The following is a 20,981-nucleotide window of genomic DNA, read 5'->3' as shown; positions in this document are numbered from 1 at the left end:
CGAAAGAACCGCGAGGCCAGGTCGTCGGAGCATGTCGGCCACAATCGTCGCTGCCACAGCGGGGTAGAGGTGCCGTGGTTCAACGGGGTCACCAGTGAGGCAATATAACAGCTCTTGGTTTCTTTATGTTCCTGTGTTTTGTTTTGTTTCCTCTCCGGCGCTGTTATTTTCAGTTCTACTTCCGGTTTGCCTCTACTGCACCTTTACTTTGATCGCTGGCTCCCTCACCCCTCACACAACCGTCTCCGGTAGCCAATCAGGAAGCCTCTGGATCATTGTTATGCTTTTGCACGTCTCTACAGCACTCTTTATTTTGTTATTGAATACTTTTTATGTGCACTTTGCCTGCCGTCCCTGCATTCTGGGGTCAAGACATGTTCTAAGCTCTGCTACGCCGGAACAAAATAGCTCTAAAAACACGTCTTTATTCTTGCATTGCCAACGAGTCTCTGGCGCCACAAATGTGCACCGGGGAGACGCACCAAAACCACGCCCCCACCTGGGAACTACAACAGGTCCTAGTGTCCGCCACACCAGTGTTTTTCAACCTTTTTTGAGCCAAGGCACATTTTTTGCGTTGAAAAAATCCAGAGACACACCACCAGCAGAAATCATTAAAAAACAAAAGTCAGTTGACAGTAAAAAGTCGTTGTCGCAATTGTTGGACATGAATTTAAAGCATAACCAAGCATGCATCAATATAGCTCTTGTCTCAAAGTAGGTGTACTGTCACCACCTGTCACATCACACCCTGACTTATTTTGACTTTTTTGCTGTTTTCCTGTGTGTAGTGTTTTAGTTCTTGTCTTGTGCTCCTATTTTGGTGGCTTTTTCTCTTTTTTTGGTATTTTCCTGTAGCGGTTTCATGTCTCCCTTTGAGAGATATTTCCCGCATCTACTTTGTTTTAGCAATCAAGAATATTTCAGTTGTTAGTATCCTTCTTTGTGTGGACATTGTTTATTGTCACTGTGGACGCCGTCTTTGCTCCACAGTAAGTCTTTGCTCCACAGTAAGTCTTTGCTGTCGTCCAGCATTCTGTTTTTGTTTACTTTCTAGCCAGTTCAGTTTTAGTTTCGTTCTGCATAGCCTTCCCTAAGCTTCAATGCCTTTTCTTAGGGGCGCTCCCCTTTTTTTTATTTTTGGTTTAAGCATTAGACACAATTTTACCTACACGATGCCTCCCGCTGTTTCCGACATCTACAAAGCAATTATGGAAGAGTATTACACGGTTACTCTGCCGAGCTCCAGACAGCACCGACACTCAACAACACATAATTTGCAGACTACAATTACACTGCAAAAAGTCAGTGTTCAAAAACAAGAAAAAAAAATACAAATATTAGGGGTATTTTACTTGAACTAAGCAAAATTATCTGCCAATAGAACAAGAGAATTTGGCTTGTCAAGACTTTCCAAAACAAGTAAAATTAGCTAACTTCAATGAACCCAAAAATACCTTAAAATAAGAATATTCTCACTAATAACAAGTGCACTTTTCTTGGTAGAAAAAAAAAGAGACCGTTTTGCTCAATATGTTGAAAAATATTCTTAAATTAAGTAAATGCTAGTGCCATTATCTTGACATAATGATATGCGCTCGGCATTACATTTCTTGAAACCAGCAAACTTATACTAAAAACTAATTTATTGTTCTTAAAGGCCTACTGAAATGAATTTTTTTTATTTAAACGGGGATAGCAGATCCATTCTATGTGTCATACTTGATCATTTCGCGATATTGCCATATTTTTGCTGAAAGGATTTAGTAGAGAACAATGACGATAAAGGTCGCAACTTTTGGTCGCTGATAAAAAAAAGCCTTGCCTGTACCGGAAGTAGCGTGACGTCACCGGAAGAAGGACTCCTCACATTTTCCCATTGTTTACAATGCAGCGAGAGAGATTCGGACCGAGAAAGCGACGATTACCCCATTAATTTGAGCGAGGATGAAAGATTTGTGGATGAGGAAAGTGAGAGTGAAGGACTACAGTGCAGTGCAGGACGTATCTTTTTTCGCTCTGACCGTAACTTAGGTACAAGGGTTCATTGGATTCCACACTTTCTAATTTTTCTATTGTGGATCAAGGATTTGTATTTTAAACCACCTCGGATACTATATCCTCTTGAAAATGAGAGTCGAGAACGCGAAATGGACATTCACAGTGACTTTTATCTCCACGACAATACATCGGCGAAACACTTTAGCTACGGAGCTAACGTGATAGCATCTGGCTCAAATGCAGATAGAAACAAAATAAATGAATCCCTGACTGTAAGGATAGACAGAAGATCAACAATACTATTAAACCATGGACCTGTAACTACACGGTTAATAATTCCCAGCTTGGCGAAGCTTAACTATGCTGTTGCTAATGATGCCATTGAAGCTAACTTAGCAACGGGACCTCACAGAGCTATGATAAAAACATTAGCGCTCCACCTACGCTAGCCAGCCCTCATCTGCTCATCAACACCCGTGCTCACCTGCATTCCAGCGATCGACGGAAGGACGAAGGACTTCACCCGATCATCCGTGCGGTTGGCGGCTAGCGTCGGCTAGCGCGTCTGCTATCCAAGTCAAAGTCCTCCTGGTTGTGTTGCTACAGCCAGCTGCTAATACACCGATCCCACCTACAACTTTCTTCTTTGCAGTCTTCATTGTTCATTAAACAAATTGCAAAAGATTCACCAACACAGATGTCCAGAATACTGTGAAATTTTGAAATGAAAACAGAGCTTTTTTGTATTGGATTCAATGGGGTTCCGATACTTCTGTTTCACTAGTTACGTCACACGCATACGTCATCATCCAAAGACGTTTTCAACCGGAAGTTTAGCGGGAAATTTAAAATTGCACGTTATAAGTTAACCCGGCCGTATTGGCATGTGTTGCAATGTTAAGATTTCATCATTGATATATAAACTATCAGACTGCGTGGTCGGTAGTAGTGGGTTTCAGTAGGCCTTTAATGGAAAGGCAACAAGGCAACCGCTTGTTACTCTCTGGTTCTACTAGCCGCTCAGGCAAATCATATTGTCTAAAAATGCATTTTTCCATCGACAACATGACATCATAGTGCCAAGTGCGTGCTCTTTCAGTCAATTAGTGCGTACATTTTTTAATTGTCATTTTGAAGAATTTACCTGAATGTGCATGAACTATTTCTGTTCAAAATTGTTTGAAATGTCACATGTTAAATGTTTAAATATTAACTGTCAGTTTACTGTACTGTGCCAACTGTACTACTATATGAGTACATCTTTTCTATTGTTTAATTGAAAATAAAACAGCAAAGTTCATTTGGCTGTCATCTGTTTTAATTATGAGACACAATTGTGTCAAAGTCATGATTTTATTTTTCATGCTTGAAATAACAAATTATTACTTAAAAAAGTAGTTTTATACTTGTGAGTGTTGATGACACAGCTTTGCAACAGTTGATATTCTAGTTTCAAGCATGTTTTACTCAATATAGGTCATACAATCTCAGCTACAAGCTGTAATATCTTACTGAGATAATTTAGAACCAAAACCCTTAAAACAAGTAAAACACTAACATAAAATCTGCTTAGTGAGAAGAATTATCTTATCAGACATAAAATAAGCAAATATCACCCTTATTTGAGATATTTAATTTGACTTAGATTTCAGTTTTTGCAGTGTACTGGTTTGCAAAAAATATTTTTAACCCAAACAGGTGAAATTAGACAATCTCCCACGGCACACCAGACTGTATCTCACGGCACGCGGCACAGTGGTTGAAAAACACTGCGCCACACTATATTCTTATTTATAATTATGTATCTTATTTACCTCGGACATCTTTTTTTTTTCATGTCAATGTTTTTTTTTTACTTCTTAATCAAACTTGATTTAATTTTAGTGCATGTTTTGTCTACTAAAACGAACTCACGGGAAACAAATTGTTTGATAATATTTCTTTTTTTTGTGAAGTGAAGTGAATTATATTTATATAGCGCTTTTCTCTAGTGACTCAAAGCGCTTTACATAGTGAAACCCAATATCTGAGTTGCATTTAAACCAGTGTGGGTGGGTAAAGTGTCTTGCCCAAGGACACAAGGGCAGTGACTAGGATGGCCGGAAGCGGGGATCGAACCTGGAACCCTCAAGTTGCTGGCACGGCCGAGCTATACCGCCCCAAAATAAATAACAATGCAAAATAACACGTTTTAATATTTTATCTGTTATTGGAGACTGTACTGTACATTTTGAATATCAAAACAAGTCTGCGATCGGTTGACAAAAGAGCTTTGACCCAATGACCAATAAGGAGTCTTCCTTGCATGTACCAAGATGGCGGCAAGATACCAGTCCTGTCCAAAGGCTAGTGAGGTGCACAAAGCTCTCTGACCCCCTTTGGGGGTTGGCAGGCAGCATCAATAGGGACATGAGGTAGACTTTTGCCTTTGTACTCTTATCAATGACGGAGCAGGAAGGGGCTGGGAATACGTTTGTGGCAATTCGGTGATCGTTGATTGAGCTCTGAAAATGATAAATACTGTTGATGTAACATAAACGTAGATGAGGTCACATGACTTTTGTTATGAAATGTTTGCTTATTTTATTGTTTAGAAAAACAACATGCAGTTTACATTTTTGAACAAAGGAAAAAAAAAGCCTTGTTATGATTACTGCGTCATAAAAATGTCATCAGGTTGAGGCCACGGAGGGATTCTCATAGGCAGCTTTCCCCCTGCTCCTCGCCGCCGCCTGATGCCGTCACTTCATCAGCTCTGAACACAACACAGACAGCCACCTCTTCAAAATCATCCTCATCGTCACCACCATTATCATCATACCTGTCTGCGTCCTGCGCAGCGCCGCCGTGAAGCTCCACGCTGACCGGCGTGATATAGGCGCCATTAGAGGGACCCGCCTCCTCCAGGTGAACTGTCACTTTGGGGTCTTGGCTTCCTGTTTGCGCCGGGAGGCGAGCATTGACTTGACAAACGTCCTTGTTGGAGGTCAAAATCATGTCTCACCGCTCGCGCCGGTCGGCCCGTCGGCGGGTGCGGGCGTCAACCCGGGTGGCGCGACAGCCGGATGGTTGCGTGTCAGGAAGTCATCCGTCAGCCCGGCGTATATCTGGGGGAGGGCAGGAGGAGGCGCTTGAAGTGAGACGCAACTTTTAAGGAAGCGGTCCTAACGAGGTCACCACCTTTCTGTAGTCATCAGTCAACATGAGGTCGAGAGAGGCCACTAACGATGAGAACGGCGGTCTGGACCCGGACCGCACGCACCAACACGTCTTCATCAAGTCGTAACTGAACACACCACATTTCACGTGTCATACAATGTTGTTGTCATACATGTTGTTGTCCTATCATGTTATCATGCATGATTTCATACATGACCTATCATGTTATCATGTATGATGCCATATGTCTTGTCCTATCATGTTATCATGCATGATGCCATGTCTTGTCCTATCATGCATGATGCCATATGTCTTGTCCTATCATGTTATCATGCATGATGCCATGTCTTGTCCTATCATGCATGATGCCATATGTCTTGTCCTATCATGTTATCATGCATGATGCCATGTCTTGTCCTATCATGCATGATGCCATATGTCTTGTCCTATCATGTTATCATGCATGATGCCATGTCTTGTCCTATCATGCATGATGCCATATGTCTTGTCCTATCATGTTATCATGCATGATGCCATATGTCGTGTCCTATCATGTTATCATGCATGATGCCATATGTCTTGTCCTATCATGCATGATGCCATATGTCTTGTCCTATCATGTTATCATGCATTATGCTATGTCTTGTCCTATCATGCATGATGCCATATGTCTTGTCCTATCATGTTATCATGCATGATGCCATATGTCGTGTCCTATCATGTTATCATGCATGATGCCATATGTCTTGTCCTATCATGCATGATGCCATATGTCTTGTCCTATCATGTTATCATGCATGATGCCATGTCTTGTCCTATCATGCATGATGCCATATGTCTTGTCCTATCATGTTATCATGCATGATGCCTCATGTCTTGTCCTATCATGCATGATGCCATATGTCTTGTCCTATCATGTTATCATGCATGATGCCATGTCTTGTCCTATCATGCATGATGCCATATGTCTTGTCCTATCATGTTATCATGCATGATGCCATATGTCTTGTCCTATCATGTTATCATGCATGATGCCATGTCTTGTCCTATCATGTTATCATGCATGATGCCATGTCTTGTCCTATCATGCATGATGCCATATGTCTTGTCCTATCATGTTATCATGCATGATGCCTCATGTCTTGTCCTATCATGCATGATGCCATATGTCTTGTCCTATCATGTTATCATGCATGATGCCATGTCTTGTCCTATCATGTTATCATGCATGATGCCATATGTCTTGTCCTATCATGTTATCATGCATGATGCCATGTCTTGTCCTATCATGCATGATGCCATATGTCTTGTCCTATCATGCATGATGCCATATGTCTTGTCCTATCATGTTATCATGCATGATGCCATGTCTTGTCCTATCATGCATGATGCCATATGTCTTGTCCTATCATGTTATCATGCATGATGCCATATGTCTTGTCCTATCATGTTATCATGCATGATGCCATATGTCTTGTCCTATCATGTTATCATGCATGATGCCATGTCTTGTCCTATCATGTTATCATACATGATGCCATGTCTTGTCCTATCATGCATGATGCCATGTGTCTTGTCCTATCATGTTATCATGCATGATGCCATGTCTTGTCCTATCATGCATGATGCCATATGTCTTGTCCTATCATGTTATCATGCATGATGCCATGTCTTGTCCTATCATGCATGATGCCATATGTCTTGTCCTATCATGTTATCATGCATGATGCCATATGTCTTGTCCTATCATGTTATCATGCATGATGCCATGTCTTGTCCTATCATGCATGATGCCATATGTCTTGTCCTATCATGTTATCATGCATGATGCCATATGTCTTGTCCTATCATGTTATCATGCATGATGCCATATGTCTTGTCCTATCATGTTATCATGCATGATGCCATGTCTTGTCCTATCATGCATGATGCCATATGTCTTGTTCTATCATGTTATCATGCATGATGCCATGTCTTGTCCTATCATGCATGATGCCATATGTCTTGTCCTATCATGCATGATGCCATATGTCTTGTCCTATCATGTTATCATGCATGATGCCATGTCTTGTCCTATCATGCATGATGCCATATGTCTTGTCCTATCATGTTATCATGCATGATGCCATATGTCTTGTCCTATCATGTTATCATGCATGATGCCATATGTCTTGTCCTATCATGTTATCATGCATTATGTCATACATCTTGACCTATCATGTTATCATGCATTATGTCATACATGTTGACATATCATGCATGATTTCATATTTGTTATCCTATCATGTAATTTATCATGCATTATGCCATATGTCTTGTCCTAGCATGTTATCATGCATTATGTCATACATCTTGACCTATCATGCATGATTTCATACATGACCTATCATGTTATGCATGATGCCATATGTCTTGTCCTATCATGTTATCATGCATTATGTCATACATGTTGACCTATCATGCATGATTTCATATTTGTTGTCCTATCATGTTATCATGCTTGATGCCATATGTCTTGTCCTATCATGTTATCATGCATTATGTCATACATGTTGACCTATCATGCATGATTTCATATTTGTTGTCCTATCATGTTATCATGCATGATGCCATGTCTTGTCCTATCATGTTATCATGCATTATGTCATACATGTTGACCTATCATGCAGGATTTCATACATGACTTATCATGTTATCATGCATGATGCCATATGTCTTGTCCTATCATGTTATCATGCATTATGTCATACATCTTGACGTATCATGTTATCATGCATTATGTCATACATCTTGTCCTATCATGTTATCATGCATTATGTCATACATGTTGCCATATCATGCATGATTTCATATTTGTTGTCCTATCATGTAATTTATCATGCATTATGCCATATGTCTTGTCCAAAAATGTTATCATGCATTTTGTCATACATGTTGACCTATCATGCATGATTTCATATTTGTTGTCCTATCATGTTATCATGCATGATGCCATATGTCTTGTCCTATCATGTTATCATGCATTATGTCATACATGTTGACCTATCATGCATGATTTCATATTTGTTGTCCTATCATGTTATCATGCATGATGCCATACATGTTATCATGCATGATGCCATACATGTTGTCCCATCATATTATCATACATTTATTCCTATTCTGTTATTATTCACGATTTTAGAAAGTTGACCTATCATGTTATCATGCATGATGCCATACATGTTATCATGCATGATGCCATACATGTTATCATGCATGATGCCATACATGTTATCATGCATGATGCCATACATGTTGTCCCCTCATATTATCATACATTTTGTCCTGTTCTGTTATTATTCACGATTTTAGAAAGTTGTCCTGTCATGTTATCATGCATGATGCCATACATGTTGTCCCATCATATTATCATACATGTTGTCCTATCCTGTTATTATTCACGATTTTAGAAAGTTGACCTATCATGTTATCATGCATGATGCCGTACGTGTTGTCGTATCATGTTATCATACATGATTTCATACTTGATGCCATACATGTTTTCATATCATGTTATCTCATGCATGATTTCATATGTCTTGTCCTATCATGTTATCATGCATGATGCCATACATGTTGTCCCATCATATTATCATACATTTATTCCTATTCTGTTATTATTCACGATTTTAGAAAGTTGACCTATCATGTTATCATGCATGATGCCATACATGTTGTCCCCTCCCTCATATTATCATACATTTTGTCCTGTTCTAATATGATTCACAATTTTAGAAAGTTGTCCTATCATGTTGTCATGCATGATGCCATACATGTTGTCCCATCATATTATCATACATTTATTCCTATCCTGTTGTTATTCACGATTTTAGAAAGTTGATCTATCATGTTATCATGCATGATGTCATACATGTTGTCCCATCATATTATCATACATGTTGTCCCATCCTGTTATTATTCACGATTTTAGAAAGTTGACCTATCATGTTATCATGCATGATGCCGTACGTGTTGTCGTATCATGTTATCATACATGATTTCATACTTGTCTTATCATGTTATCATGCATGATGTCCTATCATGTTACCACACAACATGTTGTTCTGTCAAGTTACCATGCATGATGTCATACATGTTGTTGTAGCATGTTATCATGCATGATTTCATGCATGTTGTCATATCATGTTATGCATGATGTCATACATGTTGTTCGATCATGTTATCATGCATGATGTCATACATGTTGTCATATCATGTTATCATGCATGATGTCATACATGTTGTCCCATCCTGTTATTATTCACGATTTTAGAAAGTTGACCTGTCATGTTATCATGCATGATTTCATACTTGTCTTATCATGTTATCATGCATGATGTCCTATCATGTTACCACACACAATGTCATACATGTTGTCCTATTACGTTATCATGCATGTTGTCCTATCATGTTATCATACATGTTGTCCTATCATGTTATCATGCATGATTTCATACATGTTGTCATATGACGTTATCATGCATGATGTCATACATGTTGTCCCATCATATTATTATACATGTTGTCCCATCCTGTTATTATTCACGATTTTAGAAAGTTGACCTATCATGTTATCATGCATGATTTCATACTTGTCTTATCATGTTATCATGCATGATGTCCTATCATGTTACCACACACAATGTCATACATGTTGTCCTATTACGTTATCATGCATGTTTTCCTATCATGTTATCATGCATGATTTCATACATGTTGTCATATGACGTTATCATGCATGATGTCATACATGTTGTCCCATCATATTATTATACATGTTGTCCCATCCTGTTATTATTCACGATTTTAGAAAGTTGACCTATCATGTTATCATGCATGATGCCATACATGTTATCATGCATGATGTCCTATCATGTTACCACACACAATGTCATACATGTTGTCCTATTACGTTATCATGCATGTTGTCCTGTCATGTAATCATGCATGATTTCATACATGTTGTCATATGACGTTATCATGCATGATGTCATACATGTTGTCCCATCATATTATTATACATGTTGTCCCATCCTGTTATTATTCACGATTTTAGAAAGTTGACCTGTCATGTTATCATGCATGATTTCATACTTGTCTTATCATGTTATCATGCATGATGTCCTATCATGTTACCACACACAATGTCATACATGTTGTCCTATTACGTTATCATGCATGTTGTCCTATCATGTAATCATGCATGATTTCATACATGTTGTCATATGATGTTATCATGCATGATGTCCTATCATGTTATCATACATGTTGTCCTATCATGTTATCATGCATGATTTCATACATGTAGTCATGCATGATATGATACATGTTGTTCTATCAAGTTATCATGCATGATGTCATACATGTTGTTCTATCATGTTATCATGCATGATTTCCTGCATGTTGTCATATCATGTTATGCATGATGTCATACATGTTGTTCGATCATGTTATCATGCATGATGTCATACATGTTGTCATATGTTATCATGCATGATGTCACACAAATCCATGTTGTGTTAGGTTGTAGTACTGGACATAATACAAGCTGTCATGTTATCTCACATGACATAATACTTGTTATTATGTTGTACATGACGTCATACATGACGTCATACATGTTGTCATACGTGTTGCCGTACATGTCGGAGTTGGCGTGTTCGGGCTGTGCCAAGCGATGCCCTCTCTTCAGTGCTGAGTAGAACTGTTGGGTCCTGGTAAGTTCTGAGTATGGACTCTCTCCTAGAAAGAAACCACACAAAAGGTCTGGTCCAGTTGGTCCTGGCGGTCCCACCAGTCCCAGACGCTCACCCAAAGAGAAGATCTCCCACAGTAGAACTCCGTAGGACCACACATCACTTTGGGAGGAGTAAATATTCTGGAAGAGACTCTCAGGCGACATCCACTTGAGTGGCAGGAAAGTCTGACGTGGGAAAAGACCAAGATGACGACTTTGTCTCCCGACGGATCGACATTATGTCGACTCACCTGTCCTTGTGTGACGTAGTCCTCCTCCTTCAGCAGGTCACGACCCAGGCCGAGGTCGCCAACCTTGGCCAGGCCCCCCTCGCACACCAGAATGTTCCGAGCCGCCAGGTCTCTGTGGACACACTGTTGGCACGCGTCAGCACTTCTCCCTGCCAGGTGTGTGCTGACCTGTGTGCGCGTACGTTACAGGAGGACAAGAAGTTCATGCCGCAGGCGACCTGGTAGGAGAAGCTGAGGAGGTTGTTAGGGCCAAGGACCGGAGAGTCGCTGAAGAGGACGGATGCTGCCTCCTGCTGGTCTGCAGGGGAATGATCAAATGTTTTAATTTAGCGCCAATGTTCAACATGGAGCAGAGAGCAGGTTCAGTGGAAACTGAGCGTGCAAAATGAAGGAAACTCAGGTGTTTCCATTTCAGAAAGAGGGATAAGTCAGATTCAGAGTCAGTCGCCATGGTAACATACACCGGAACCCTAACATTTTTGTCATGTCCCCTCCGTCCTGATAAGCACGAAGCAAACTGTCAGACATGGTGTGTCAGTTCATTTGTCACCAGTAGACACCCAAAATTAAATTAATTCCTGAAGTTTTAGGTCAGGAGTAGGGATGTATGATCTAATATACAAAACACAAAACCAGAGAAGTTGGCACGTTGTGTACAAACCTCGTTTCCATATGAGTTGGGAAATTGTGTTAGATGTAAATATAAACGGAATACAATGATTTGCAAATGATTTTCAACCCATATTCAGTTGAATATGCTACAAAGACAACATATTTGATGTTCAAACTGATAAACATTTTTTTTTTTGCAAATAATCATTAACTTGAGAATTTTATGCCAGCAACACGTGACAAAGAAGTTGGGAAAGGTGGCAATAAATACTGATAAAGTTGAGGAATGCTCATCAAACACTTATTTGGAACATCCCACAGGCAAATTGGGAACAGGTGGGTGCCATGATTGGGTATGAAAGCAGCTTCCATGAAATGCTCAGTCATTCACAAACAAGGATGGGGCGAGGGTCACCACTTTGTCAACAAATGCGTGAGCAAATTGTTGAACAGTTTAAGAAAAACTTTTCTCAACCAGCTATTGCAAGGAATTAAGGGATTTCACCATCTACGGTCCGTAATATCTTTAAAGGGTTCAGACAATCTGGAGAAATCACTGCACGTAAGCAGCTAAGCCCGTGACCTTCGATCCCTCAGGCTGTACTGCATCAACAAGCGACATCGGTGTGTAAAGGATATCACCACATGGGCTCAGGAACACTTCAGAAACCCACTGTCAGTAACTACAGTTGGTCGCTACATCTGTAAGTGCAAGTTAAAACTCTCCTATGCAAGGCAAAAACCGTTTATCAACAACACCCAGAAACGCCGTCGGCTTCTCTGGGCCTGAGCTCATCTAAGATGGACTGATACAAAGTGGAAAAGTGTTCTGTGGTCTGACGAGTCCACATTTCAAATTGTTTTTGGAAACTGTGGACGACGTGTCCTCCGGACCAAAGAGGAAAAGAACCATCCGGACTGTTATAGGCGCAAAGTTGAAAAGCCAGCATCTGTGATGGTATGGGGGTGTATTAGTGCCCAAGACATGGGTAACTTACACATCTGTGAAGGCACCATTAATGCTGAAAGGTACATACAGGTTTTGGAGCAACACATGTTGCCATCCATGCAACGTATTTTTCATGGACGCCCCTGCTTATTTCAGCAAGACAATGCCAAGCCACGTGTTACATCAACGTGGCTTCATAGTAAAAGAGTGCGGGTACTAGACTGGCCTGCCTGTAGTCCAGATCTGTCTCCCATTGAAAATGTGTGGCGCATTATGAAGCCTAAAATAGCACAACGCAGACCCCCGGACTGTTGAACAACTTAAGATGTACATCAAGCAAGAATGGGAAAGAAATCCACCTGAAAAGCTTCAAAAATTTGTTTTCCTCAGTTCCCAAACATTTACTGAGTGTTGTTAAAAGGAAAGGCCATGTAACACAGTGGTAAAAATGCCCCTGTGCCAACTTTTTTGCAATGTGTTGCTGCCATTAAATTGTAAGTTAATGATTCTTTGCAAAACAAAAAATATACATATCTTGTCTTTGCAGTCTATTCAATTGAATATAAGTTGAAAAGGATTTGCAAATCATTGTATTCTGTATTTATTTACCATTTACACAACGTACCAACTTCACTGGTTTTAGTAGCTATTCCTTATCAATACCGGCATTCATCGATACTCTTATCGGTGCTCAATGCAATTGGTATAAATAAAGATGTGAAAAAATGTCTTTTTTTATTAACACAAGAGTTTGTACACCACCAACAGCATGCAACATCTCACAGCAGAGATGTGTTTTTGTTTGTTTTTCAAGTCTTAAAACAAGTCAACTGCATTTGCAGTGCAAGGTGCAATGCAATTTCACCTGGAAGCATGCGCACGTTCTCAGACACGTCGGTGATCTCGTGCACGTCTCCGCCCTCCGGCTTGTTCATGTCCATGTAACCTCCGTCGGCCTCTCTGCGCGGACACACAGTTAATCATTTGTGCCTTAATGTGTGTGTGTGTGTGCTTGTATTTCTACCCTTCTTGAGACGTCAACAAGGAAAAGTACCTTCCATATGAGGAGGGGTGAACAAGTTAGGACAAAAATCATGGTCCCAATACGGAAAACCATTGCATCTAATACAGAATGTCTCATTTGCACCCCCTGGTGGTGAAATCTATCACAATTTGGGTGGTCCCAAAAAGGAGGGATTTTTCAAATTGACTGTCGGTTTTAAAAGTGCTCCCCCTCTGGTCAACATATGAAATAAGTGTGTGTAAAAATTTGAAGTGCTCCTCTTCTGGCCAACATATGTAATAACAAGTGTGTGTAAGAAATTTAAATGCGCACCCTTTGGCCAAAATAAAAATATAAAAATTATGTAGAGACATACCGTGATAACTTGAAGTAAATAATGAAAATTAAAAACCAATTACAAACAAAAAAATTCAAAAAATTAACTAAAAGCAGTCTTTTTTTTTTCACAATTTGTCAACTTTTTTTATATATATATAAAATTGGGAACAATTTCTCACATTCTGTTTCTGTAATATTGCAATATTTTTTTGTAAAATTATTACTTTTTTATGTAAAATTATGACTTTCTACTGCAAAATGGTGACATTTGTCATATGAAATTCCGATTTGTATCACAATATTGCCAATTTGTTTGTTTTCTTGTACAATGTGACATTTTTTGTGACAAATTATGATTTTTGTCATAATTTTGCCAAGTAAAATTCCGATTATTACTATGATATTGCCGAAATGTTGAAGTTTTCTTATAAAATTGTGACTTTTGTCGAGTAAAATTACGACTTTTCATAAAATTGCCAGAATTTTAAGCTTTTCTTGTAACATTGCATGTGTTCTTGAGTAAACGTCCAACATTGATCATAATATTGCACGCATGTTCAGTTTTTCTTGTAAAATTTTGACTTGCGTTGAGTAAAACGACGACTTTTATTATAATACTGCCAAATTTCTAAGTTTTTCTCGTGAAATTGTGACCTTTTTCTTGTGAAATTCCAACTCATTTTTCGCAACAAACTTTTTTACATTTGCATAGTATGTATGTATTATTAATGTTGTAAATACAAATCTTTATATATCTAGAAAGGGTGGTCCTAAAGAGGGAGGCATTTTTCGGAGGTCTCAAGAAGGTAAAAAATACAAGAATGTGTGTGTGTGCATTGTGAATAACGAATGATTGATAAATATTTCATTAATTATTGATGACTGACATTTAATTTGTTGATGAATCATTGATGATAACTGATTCATATCTTGTGTGTGTGTGTGTGTGTATGCGCTCTTGTAATTCTACCCTTCTTGAGACATCAACAAGGAAAAGTACCTTCCATATGAGGACCGGTGAACAAGTTAGGACATAAATCATGGTCCCAATACGGAAAACCATTGCATCTAATAGAAAATGTCTCATTTGCACCCCCTGGTGGTGAAATCTATCAAAATTAAGATGGTCCCAAAAAGGAGAGATTTTTTAAATTGATGGACTGTGTGTCGGTTTTAAAAGTGCACACCTTCTGGTCAACATATGAAATAACAAGTGTGTGTAAGAAATTTAAATGCGCACCCTTTGGCCAAAATAAAAAAAATGTATGTAGAGACATACTGTGATAACTTGAAGTAAATAATGAAGATTAAAAACCAATTACAAACAAAAAAATAAAATTAACTAAAAGCAGTCTTTTTTTTCACAATATGTCGACTTTTTTTATATATATAAAATTGGAAACAATTTCTCACATTCTTTCTGTTTCTGTAATATTGCAATATTTTTTTTGTAAAAGTATTACTTTTTTATGTAAAATTATGACTTTCTAATGCAAAATGGTGACATTTGTCATATAAAATTCTGACTTGTATCACAATATTGCCAATTTTTTTGTTGTTCTTGTGAAATTGTGACATTTTTTGTGACAAATTATGATTTTGCCAAGTGAAATTCTGATTATTATTATAATATTGCCAAAATCTTTAGGTTTTCTTATAAAATTGTGACTTTTGTCGAGTAAAATTCCGACTTTTCATAAAATTGCCAGAATTTCTTGTAAAATTGCGACTGTTATTGAGTAAACGTCCAACATTGATCATAATATTGCACACATGTTCAGTTTTTCTTGTAAAATTTTTGACTTGCGTTGAGTAAAACGACGACATTTATTATAATACTGCCAAAATTCTAAGTTTTTCTCGTGAAATTGTGACCTTTTTCTTGTAAAATTCCAACTCATTTTTCGCAACAAACTTTATTTTACATTTGCATAGTATGTATGTATTATTAATGTTGTAAATACACATCTTTATATATCTAGAAAGGGTGGTCCTAAAGAGGCATGCATTTTTCGGAGGTCTCAAGAAGGTAACAAATACAAGAATGTGTGTGTGTGCATTGTGAATAAAGAATGATTGATGAATGATTGATAAATAATTGATGACTGACGTTTAATTTGTTGATGAATCATTGATTTTGGATGATTGATTGATGGATGAATAACATAATTGAATGATGGATGATTGATTGATGAACATTTAGTGAGTGATTGATGAATAATGGAAAATAGCTGAATTGATTAGTAGTAATTTTTTGATGAATGATTGATGAAAGTTTGATTTTAAAAAATGATATATGAATTATTAATGACCAATTTACTTATTTATTGATCAATGATTCATGATAATAATGATCGATTAACATTTGGTGTATGAATGACGAATGATTGATTGATTAATTGTTAATGACTAAAGTTTGATTTATTGATTAATGATTGATGACAACTGATGAATATCTGGTTTTATTTTTCGGAGGTCTCAAGAAGGTAACAAATACAAGAATGTGTGTGTGTGCTCGCTCACCTCTTGGTGTGTGCGTCGTTAGGTATAAAGGTATGTTTGTGGCTTTGCAGGTAAGTCGCCAGGTCTCCATGGCAACAGAACTCAGTGATGACATAGATGGGACCTAGACGCAAACAAGCAGACTTCAGCTGACCAGCAGAGGGCGTTTTATTCACGCAATTGTTGTTGACCTCCCGTGGTGCAGGCGCCCAGCAGGTTGACCACGTTCAGGTGAGGACCGAGATGGCACAAAATCTTCAACTCCGACAGCAAGGCCTGACATGCACCACTGTTGGCTAAACACACACACTAATCAGCACACCACTCTCTGGTGAACACACCACACGGAGCAGGTAAGCGCAGGTGCGCACATTTCACCATCCTCACGGCCACTTTGGTCGGCGTCTGGGACTCCGGCAGACCGGAAACAGTCGCTTCCATGACTCGGCCGAAAGCACCGGAAGCCGACACCTGACCTGCAGACATCCAGGTGTGGTTTATTTGTTCAACTACTAGACTATCTGGTGTTAGTACCTAGTACTACGTTGTCTCTTGGTATTTCCCATGAGGCGTCGTAAGGCAGGAGGGCGGGGTCCAGGTAGGTGAACTTTTGTCCATCAGGACTCCCAGAACCAATCAGCTTCCAGCGAACTTCGTAACGAGGTTTCTGGAAGACAACAGTTAGAGCAGGGGTCACCAACCTTTTTGAAACCAAGAGCTACTTCTTGGGTACTGATTAATGTGAAGGGCTACCAGTTTGATACACACTTAAATAAATTGCCAGAAATAGCCAATTTGCTCAATTTACCTTTAACTCTATGTTATTATTAATAATTAATGATATTTACACTTAATTGAACGGTTTAAAAGAGAAGAAAACACGAAAAAAAATGACAATTAAATTTTGCAACATAGTTTATCTTCAATTTCGACTCTTTAAAATTCAAAATTCAACCGAAAAAAAGAACAGAAAAACTTAAAAAAAGAATTTATGGAACATCATTAGTAATTTTTCCTGATTAAGAATAATTTTAGAATTGTGATGACATGTTTTAAATAGGTTAAAATCCAATCTACACTTTGTTAGAATATATAACAAATTGGACCAAGCTATATTTCTAACAAAGACTAATCATTATTTCTTCTATATTTTCCAGAACAAAAATTTTAAAAGAATTTCAAAAGACCTTGAAATAAGATTTAAATTTGATTCTACAGATTTTCTAGATTTGCCAGAATAATTTTTTTGAATTTTAATCATAATAAGTTTGAAGAAATATTTCAAAAATATTCTTCGTCGAAAAAACAGAAGCTAAAATGAAGAATTAAATTAAAATTTATTTATTATTCTTTACAATAAAAAAATTAATTTACTTGAACATTGATTTAAATTGTCAGGAAAGAAGAGGAAGGAATTTAAAAGGTAAAAAGGTATATGTGTTTAAAAATCCTAAAATAATTTTTAAGGTTGTATTTTTTCTCTAAAATTGTCTTTCTGAAAGTTATAAGAAGCAAAGTAAAAAAAAAATAATGAATTTATTTAAACAAGTGAAGACCAAGTCTTTAAAATATTTTCTTGGATTTTCAAATTCTATTTGAGTTTTGTCTCTCTTAGAATTAAAAATGTCGGGCAAAGCGAGACCAGCTTGCTAGTAAATAAATACAATTAAAAAAATAGAGGCAGCTCACTGGTAAGTGCTGCTATTTGAGCTATTTTTAGAACAGGCCAGCGGGCTACTCATCTGGTCCTTACGGGCTACCTGGTGCCCGCGGGCACCGCGTTGGTGACCCCTGAGTTAGAGTAATGTACTATGTTTAGTACTTGTTTTACTATTGCCACTTTTATTACTAGCAATCATACTGCTTATACTACTACAACATGACGTTACTATTATGATTACCTACAACTAGGGGTGTCCTCGATACAACTTTTTCCACTATCCGATGCAAAACCAATATTGCTGCCTTGATTATTGGCCGGTACTGATATCGATCCGATACGATATCAGCACTAATAATACTATCTAACTTATTTTGTAGTGTGATACAGTACAGGCCAAAAGTTTGGACACACCTTCTCCTCATTTCAATGCGTTTTCTTCATTTTTATGACTATTTATATTGTAGATACCTGCTCAGTGGCCTAGTGGTTAGAGTGTCCGCCCTGAGATGGGTAGGTCGTGAGTTCAAACCCCGGCCGAGTCATACCAAAGACTATTAAAATGGGACCCATTACCTCCCTGCTTGGCACTCAGCATCAAGGGTTGGAGGTTAAATCACCAAAAATGATTCCCGGGCGTGGCCACCGCTGTTGCTCACTGCTCCCCTCACCTCCCAGGGGGGTGAACAAGGGGATGGGTCAAATGCAGAGGACACATTTCACCACTCCTAGTGTGTGTGTGACAATCATTGGTACTTTAACTAACTTATATAAGGGATGTATTAACATACTGTCATGATCCATGGCCCGTTGAGTTTGTTTTAGTTACCATGGTTGCTTATTATTTTCACCTGCCTCTGATGGGTGTTCGGGACGCTCACCTGTTCCCCGAGCACTAATCAGAGGCATTATTTAAGCCTGCCTTTGCCTGTCAGTCGGCCTGGCTTCATTGTTTGCTTCATGCAACAAGTTACGTGAGTATTCCTTCTTTTTTGCCTATGCTAAGTGGTAGCCTTAGCTTAGAGTGCGATCGGCACGTTGTTCCGTCGGCTTGTTTTCTGTTTTGGCACTTGTTCGAGTTTTTGCGAAAAAATCATGTTCCTACCTGCACGTCCTGTCCGGAGTGGTCCGTTGGCATCCGCACATGACACGTACTTTATTTGTGTATTTTCAGTTTTACAGTGTTTTGTTATCTGTTGGCTAAGCTCGCAAGAAGAGGCGTTAGCATTGTATCGGAGTTCCTATATCAGACGTTTTAGAGCAGAGCCGTCAAACTTACGGCCCGAGGGCCGGATCAGGCCCGCGAACAGGTTTTATCCGGCCCGCGGGATGAGTTTGCGAAGTATAAAAATTAACCTGAAATTTTTTTTATGAAAGAAACTGCTGTTCTAAATGTGTCCACTGGATGTCACAATAGCAATTCTTTGTATCTTTGTAGATGATGCTACATATGTACAAAATAAACCACATGATGTTAGCACGTCAGTCGAGAAAAATGATCAAACTACATAAATAACATACTGTAATTTGATTTTGATATACATTTTTTATCTTGACAAATTGAAAATTAACACCAATGAGTTGACTGATGAAAATAAAAATAACGACTAATAATGTATACTATTAACCGCAACAGGTAATTGTAAAAGAAACCCAACAATATTATGATTTGTACAATTTCAGAATGTGCTTGTTCTATTTTTAAACAAAGAAAACAATCTGAAGTTGTCTTTATTTTTAAGTTATCGTGCCGTGATTTTACTAGTCCGGCCCTCTTGGGAGTAGATTTTTCTCCATGTGGCCCCGATCTAAAATGAGTTTGACACCCCTGATTTAGATGGTGACCGATATAATCCAGTATGTTTTGTTTTGGTTTTTTTGCTGATATTGAACCCCTACCTGCAATTTTAACGTTATTGTTATTAGCACTTGTTTTAGCACAATCCTGTTTTAACATGATTAGATTTCTACAAACATATTTCTATAACTAGCACAGGTATGAGTAAAATGAACACACAACTACTCGGAATACAAACTTTTCTCCATAGGACGATGAGTATGATGAGGAAGACAATGGCAAGGATGACCAGAATCAGAACCAGCGACAACAAGGCCACCTGAGACAAGAGAGCTTGACAGGAAGTGGTTCATTAGTACTTCATCTTGGTTCTAAATGTGTTTGAACTAGGGATGGGTACCTTTTTACATTTAAAAAGATATACAACCTCTTTTTAAACTGTTGTCAACCTTGACATGCCAACAGCACCCGTCGTAACACAGCTAGCCAGCAACAACAACACATTATGCAACAATGATAGTTGCAGCAAGTGAAGTTGCATTCAACAACCCCCGGAATTATGAGTATCGATAAGCAAGTCGTTTTTTCAAGTTCTTTACTGTTGCAATAATAATGACAATTTACTGTGGATTTTTTTTAATGTATTACTCAGTTTCATTTAATTAATATAAATGCAGTATTTTAATTACCAGTCTGTTCAACTTGAATGCTACAAATTGTTATAAAAATAAAAAGGAATTGTTTCTTTTCTTTTTATTTCATGTTGTTTTTCTTTGTTTTTTAAGTAACACCTTTTTTTTAAAGTATCGATTTGATGCTGGAATCAGTTAAAATGTGAACAATACCCATGTCTATTCATGTGATAATAACTGGCTTTAAATATGTTTAATAATTTTTTTAAAAATCTATTTTTTATCTGTTTAACAGT

General features: G+C 38.1%; 1 protein-coding gene and 1 long non-coding RNA gene across 2 annotated transcripts in view; one reads left to right on the top strand and one right to left on the bottom strand.

The window, feature by feature from the left end:
• LOC133651086 (uncharacterized) overlaps positions 1-5,330 on the top strand; it is a 28,052-nt gene extending 22,722 nt beyond the window's left edge. The window contains exon 3 of the long non-coding RNA XR_009826369.1: positions 4,678-5,330. This is a non-coding gene — a long non-coding RNA (uncharacterized LOC133651086). The remainder of the gene's footprint in view (positions 1-4,677) is intronic.
• Positions 4,397-20,981, bottom strand: part of LOC133651084 (platelet-derived growth factor receptor beta-like) — a 56,115-nt gene continuing 39,530 nt past the window's right edge. Inside the window, exons 14-27 of the mRNA XM_062049013.1 lie at positions 20,292-20,386; positions 17,130-17,262; positions 16,967-17,071; positions 16,787-16,891; positions 16,617-16,719; positions 13,617-13,711; positions 11,373-11,488; positions 11,191-11,313; positions 11,014-11,125; positions 10,845-10,944; positions 5,182-5,287; positions 5,006-5,108; positions 4,823-4,937; positions 4,397-4,756 (exon numbers count right to left, since the gene is read on the bottom strand). Of these exons, the coding sequence (XP_061904997.1) occupies positions 4,699-4,756; positions 4,823-4,937; positions 5,006-5,108; positions 5,182-5,287; positions 10,845-10,944; positions 11,014-11,125; positions 11,191-11,313; positions 11,373-11,488; positions 13,617-13,711; positions 16,617-16,719; positions 16,787-16,891; positions 16,967-17,071; positions 17,130-17,262; positions 20,292-20,386 (1,469 nt within the window). The 3' untranslated portion in view covers positions 4,397-4,698. The remainder of the gene's footprint in view (positions 4,757-4,822; positions 4,938-5,005; positions 5,109-5,181; positions 5,288-10,844; positions 10,945-11,013; positions 11,126-11,190; positions 11,314-11,372; positions 11,489-13,616; positions 13,712-16,616; positions 16,720-16,786; positions 16,892-16,966; positions 17,072-17,129; positions 17,263-20,291; positions 20,387-20,981) is intronic.

The sequence above is a fragment of the Entelurus aequoreus genome, linkage group LG05 (assembly GCF_033978785.1).
Source record: "Entelurus aequoreus isolate RoL-2023_Sb linkage group LG05, RoL_Eaeq_v1.1, whole genome shotgun sequence".
Taxonomy (NCBI): Eukaryota; Metazoa; Chordata; class Actinopteri; order Syngnathiformes; family Syngnathidae; genus Entelurus; species Entelurus aequoreus.
The sequence above is the reverse complement of the archived record's forward strand: the minus strand, read 5'-3'. Positions and strand labels throughout refer to the sequence as shown.